This window comes from Terrapene carolina, unplaced genomic scaffold (genome assembly GCF_002925995.2).
Source record: "Terrapene carolina triunguis isolate 2854851 unplaced genomic scaffold, T_m_triunguis-2.0 Scaffold48195, whole genome shotgun sequence".
NCBI lineage: Eukaryota > Metazoa > Chordata > Testudines > Emydidae > Terrapene > Terrapene triunguis.
In genome coordinates this window covers 1-4,930 of record NW_020712546.1, presented here as the reverse complement: position 1 = coordinate 4,930, position 4,930 = coordinate 1, and the positions used below count along the sequence as shown (strand labels likewise).

Here is a 4,930-nt window from a genome sequence, read left to right as displayed (position 1 = left end):
CCTGATATTCTATGATTCTATGGAGTCTGTGACAGATCCCCCCATCATCACACAACCCCTCCGTTCCAGACTGTGGGCAGTGCAGTGCCGGGAGCCCCATGCTGGCCTCGGGGTAAATTCCCTGTTTCTCTGGAGCTGGCAAGAAAGGAGCTGGCTGACAAGGACCCTGGTGGCCATGGCCATGGGGCACAGGGATTTGGGGAGTTGGCAGGGCCTGGGGGGGGGCGGTGCAGGACAGGAGTGACCCTGGACAATGGCTCCTCAGCGACCTTCTCCCTCTCCCTGGCGCGGGGGGAGCAGGCCCAGCCTTTCTGGACAGCAGGATCTGACGGCAGGTTTGTGTCAGGCCCATGGCTCCAATTGCCAGCTGAGAAGGGGAGCACAGTGCGATTGACCCCGCACGGCCCTGACTCCTCCCTCCAACCTGGGGCGCCGGGGCCCAGACATCGAGCTCTATTCCAGTCAGTGCCGGGGGTGGGGGTGGGTATTCAGGCTCTTCCGCACACTCCCACCCCTGGGAGCAAGCTGCCCTCTTCACCTGTGACTAGAGGTTGCCGACAGTCCCTTATTACAATGATTCAGTTGGGGTTGGTCCTGCTTTGAGCAGGGGGTTGGACTAGATGACTTCCTGAGGTCCCTTCCAACCCTGATATTCTATGATACAAGGGACATCCCTTATTTTTTCCAATCTCTGTACAGCAAGCCTGGGAGTCGCTGAGTGCTGCTAAAAGCAGCCAGAAATCCCCCTGGCGAATGTAGGTGAATCCTTAGTAGTATTAATAATAATAATGATGATCTCAGGAGGAGGGGTAGGGCTAAGAAATCAGTCCCTTATTTTTGAAATACAAAGTTGGCAAGCTGACCTCTGACCCCCAGCGCTCCTGCATCACGAGTCCACGGCCACGGGCTTGGAGAGCAGCTTGTAGCGGATCAGGAAGTAGGGGTAGCACTGGCAGCTGTCAAAGATGACGAAGATCTGCGGCTTCTTAGCACGGTCCGTGCAGGAGTCGTAGAGGCGGCCGTCGTGTGCCGGGGGGGGGCGCCGGAACATGGGATTGCCCCGCACCGAGCTCCCCACCAGCACCTTGACCAGGAACATGTGGCACAGGCTGGCCTCATCCATCTTGGCGTAAGTATGGGAGTAGGAGGCATCGGCAGCGAAGTAGCTGCCCTGCCCGTAAGCCTCGCCGTTCTCCCCTGACACCCGGGGGTCAAAGTTCATCTCGCAGATGGGCTGCACTTTGCTGGCCCTGGTGCCGTGGAAGAGGTGTCTCTCCAGGCAGCGCCGCGACGCACGGGGACGGCTCTGGGCCATGAACTTCTTCTGCCTGGAGGAGGGACAGATGGAGGGGGTGTCACTGACAAGCTCGAGCCCCACCCACCCGCTTCCTTGGTGCATTGCCCCAGGCTTGGGTATGATGGGTCAGGCACCAAGAGCAGCCAGGAGTCACCCCAGTAAGAAGCCGGGATCGCCAGCTGGCTAGGGACGGGCAGGATGCCCCGGATGGGTTCGTGGCTCCAGCCCAGCCTCATCCATGGCCCACAGCATGGGGACCAAGACCACAAAACACCAGCTTCTGGGCAAGTCCCATTCCCGGCCCAGGGGGAACCACGCCCCAGAATCCGTGCACCAGAGTTACAATTCCAGCTGCCAGCCCCGCCCTGTGGCAGCAGCCAGATGCAAGGGCACTGAGGGAAAGCCCAGAACCCACTAGCAGCTCCCCATGCCCAGCCCTGCCCCATGCCTGCCCTCCTTACCCACAGTATTTCTGCCACAGGTAGTCGTTCCGGACCCGGTAGACGGCCAGCACCAACGCCTTGTCCTCTGCCAGGGTTTTGTGGAACAGCGTGCATGTAGTCTCATAGGCCCTCTCTGCTGGCGCCACTTCTGCCAGCGTGAACATGGTGCCCACTGGGGCCTTGGGGACCCAGGACGCAGGGTACGGACCCCAGTAGGTGTCCTGGGGGTCCTCTCCAGCGACGGTGCCGGGGGAAGAGAGGGTGGCGCCCGGTCCTGTCCTGCCAAGAGAAGACAAACAAGGGCAGGGCTAGTGGCGAGAGCCTCTTGAGTGCCCAGGGGCAGGGATGGCACCTGGCCAGAGCACTCACCGCAGGTGGGGCGCCAGGCGCCAGGGCGGGCGGAAGATTGGGCAGTGCAGGATGCGCCGGGTGAAGCCCGTACGCACATTGCGCTGGGTCAGTTTCTTCAGGTCCACGTTGTACAGTTGGCCACGCAGCTTGAAGGCGTGGTTCCACATGCCCTTCTCGAAGGCCGCCAGCAGCTCCCACCGCACCGGCTGGGCACAGAGAGACGCTGTCATGGGGCACCCCTCAGCCACGCTCCTCCCAGCCACGCACCCGTTCCCCCACAATGCTCCCCCAGCCATGCAGTGCCACCACCTTCCTCAGCTACACCACTCCCCCAGCCACACAGCCCCTCTGCCATCCACGCCACTCTTCCAGCCACACAGCCCCTCTGCCAGCCACGCCACTCCTTCAGCCACACAGCCCCACCCAGCCAGGCCACCCCTCCAGCCATGCACCCCCTCCCAGCCCGACAGCCCCTCCCAGTCATGCAGTGCCACAATCCTCCTCAGCTACCCCAGCCACACAGCCCCTCCCCCAGCAACCCCTGCCCCTCCTCAGCTATGCCAGCCTCAGCCACCCCACGTCCCCCTAGCCACACTGCTCCTCACCCCAGGCCAGGCCTTCCATTTCTCCCACCCTGCTGCCCATGCATCCCCCACACCCGCTCCTCTCTTGGGATCACCCCCCTTCCCTCACCTCCTCGTACACGAGCCACTCGCCGCACTCCTCCCAGTACACCTGCCACTCCATGGGGAAGTAGGGGTTGCGGCTGGGGTCACTGCTGTTGGAGAGGCGCCGGACACGGTCATAGAGCTGGCTGGGCTTCAGGTCCATGGAGTTCAGGTTGAGGGTCCAGGATGAGCCGGCCCTGGAAGGGGCGCAGCAGTGACGTCACCAAGGGGCAGGGGCCACAGGCAACGCCCCCCTCATGCTGGCAGTGAGTAGCTGGGCGATGCACCTGCGAGCAGGTTTGCCTCCATCTCTCCCTTCATCCTCAGCCAATGCTCTCCTGGTGGGAGGGGTTGGGACTGGAGCAGCTGAGAGCTCCCCCCACAGCCAGTGCTCCCGCCCCGCCCCATAGCGCCCCCTGCTGGGCCATGTCCAATCAGCCACGTACTTGTCCATGAGCTGCACGTCGTCGCGGCTGGTGCTGCAGTAGAGGTTCTCCAGGTGCTGTTGGGCCAACGTGCCAACACTCAGCCACACCCCGTCTGCCGTGCGCCGCATCTGCCAGTGGAAGGGGTTGGGGGTGTGGTGGCGCGGGCAGCGCTCCCCCTCCAGACACTGCCCCAGCAGGAAGTCGTCGCAGATCAGGATGCCGTCTTTCTGGTGGACGTGGACCTCCTCTGGGCCAGCCAACTCCAGGACCTGCCCGCCCAGGCCACGCCCCTCGGGCTCCAGCGTGAGCAACAGGGGGTACTGGGCCAATCCCAGATGCGGGCGCTTGGGCTTCTCTGCCATCTTGATCAGGCCCTATGGGGGCGGGGGGGAAGTCAGGGCAGAGATGGGACCTGATGGGAAGCCAGGCCAGGGCTGGGGGCAAACTGGGCCTGGGATTTGGGATATTGGAGGGCCTCTGGGTGCCATTGGCTGGAGGGGCACTAGTGCTGGAAGGAAGAGCAAGGATCTTAAAAGGGATGCTGCCCCCGGGGTCAGGGAATCACCTTGCGGGGGGGGTCAGTGTTGGCAATAGCCGGCCCCAGCTCTAGAACAGCACAGGGCTGATCATGGGAGGCCTCCCGTAGGACCCCAGCATCGGGGGCAGGGGGGTAGGGGTGTCATCCCCAGTCTACAGATGGGGAAACTGAGGCTCTGGGCCAATGCAGGGACTTGCCCAGCAGGTCAGTGGCAGAGCTAGGAGAGGAACCCAGGTGTCCTGAGTGCCAGCCCACTGGACTGGCCTCAATACCTTGGCCTGCTGCAGTCCCACCAGTTTGCAATGGGAACTGCCCCACCCCCACTGCTCCCCTTATTATATTGGAGAACTACCCCGAGTCGCCAATCAGCAGCTCCTCCCCCCAAGCTGAGTCCCCCAGAGACCTAGGGAGCCCCTGCACATCCCAACTGGGCCCACAGAAGGGAGGCCAGGGGGTACACAGCCACAGAGGCAGCCCTGCCCAGATGTCAGGCTCCTAAGGGAGACAGAGTGCCCCATCCCTCCCAGCAGCCTCATGGCATTGACCCTGGGGGTGGGATGTGGGCCTGGGTCCCCGAGGCAGATAGAACATCTCCTCCTCCCCCCTCAGGGTGCACTGATCCCCCAGTCCCACCTCTCACCTCCTCTGCTGGAGTGTTGTAGTTGCAGACTTGCTTTTGCTTTTGCTTTTGCTGGCCCCGCTGAGTCACAGGGCTCTCTCCCATCAACCCCTCAGCATGCCACCGGCATGCACAGAAAAGAGGGAGCTGGGGGTTCCCAGGCTGGGGCTTCCCCCTGCCTCCTACACTAGCTCCTGTTCTAAGGCTCTCCCTGTCTCTGGATTTCAGTGAGAGAAGTAGCTCAGGGCCTGGCCCAAAGCCCCACCACTAGGATTGTCAACTTTCTAATGGCACAAAACTGAACACCACGCCTGCCCTGCCCCGCCCCTTCTCCGAGGCCCCGCCCCTGAGTGCTCCATCTCCCCCACCCTCAATCACTTTCACCAGGCTGGAGCAGGGGATTGGGGTGCTGGAGGGGGGTGAGGGCTCCAGCTGGGGAGCAGGCTCTGGGGTGAGGCTGGGAATGAGGGGTTTGGGGTGCATGAGAGTGCTCCGGGCTGGGGCAGTGGGTTGGGGTTTGGGGGGGTATGGACTCTGGGCTGGGGGTGTGGGCTCCAGCTTGGGCTAGAAATGGGGGGTTCAGGAT

General features: G+C 62.8%; 1 protein-coding gene across 1 annotated transcript; it reads right to left on the bottom strand.

Annotated features, from left to right (window-relative positions):
- Positions 1 to 886: 886 nt before the first annotated feature.
- LOC113405672 (protein mono-ADP-ribosyltransferase TIPARP-like) lies at positions 887 to 3,549 on the bottom strand. The gene is made up of 5 exons (XM_026646899.1): positions 3,206 to 3,549; positions 2,785 to 2,956; positions 2,110 to 2,297; positions 1,759 to 2,019; positions 887 to 1,328 (listed from the first exon to the last, which is right to left on the bottom strand). Exons 1-5 carry the CDS (start codon positions 3,547 to 3,549, stop codon positions 887 to 889), a joined length of 1,407 nt encoding a protein of 468 aa, XP_026502684.1.
- Positions 3,550 to 4,930: the final 1,381 nt, after the last annotated feature.

Bases quoted from the DNA above. Each gene is read 5' to 3' on its own strand.
- LOC113405672 (XM_026646899.1), bottom strand. From the start codon at position 3,549: ATGGCAGAGAAGCCCAAGCGCCCGCATCTGGGATTGGCCCAGTACCCC. The intron at 2,957-3,205 runs GTACGTGGCTGA...CGCCCCTTCCAG, and splicing joins GACGTGCAGCTCATGGACAA to GGCCGGCTCATCCTGGACCC. The intron at 1,329-1,758 runs GTAAGGAGGGCA...TCCCTCCTCCAG, and splicing joins CTGTGGCAGAAATACTGTGG to GCAGAAGAAGTTCATGGCCC.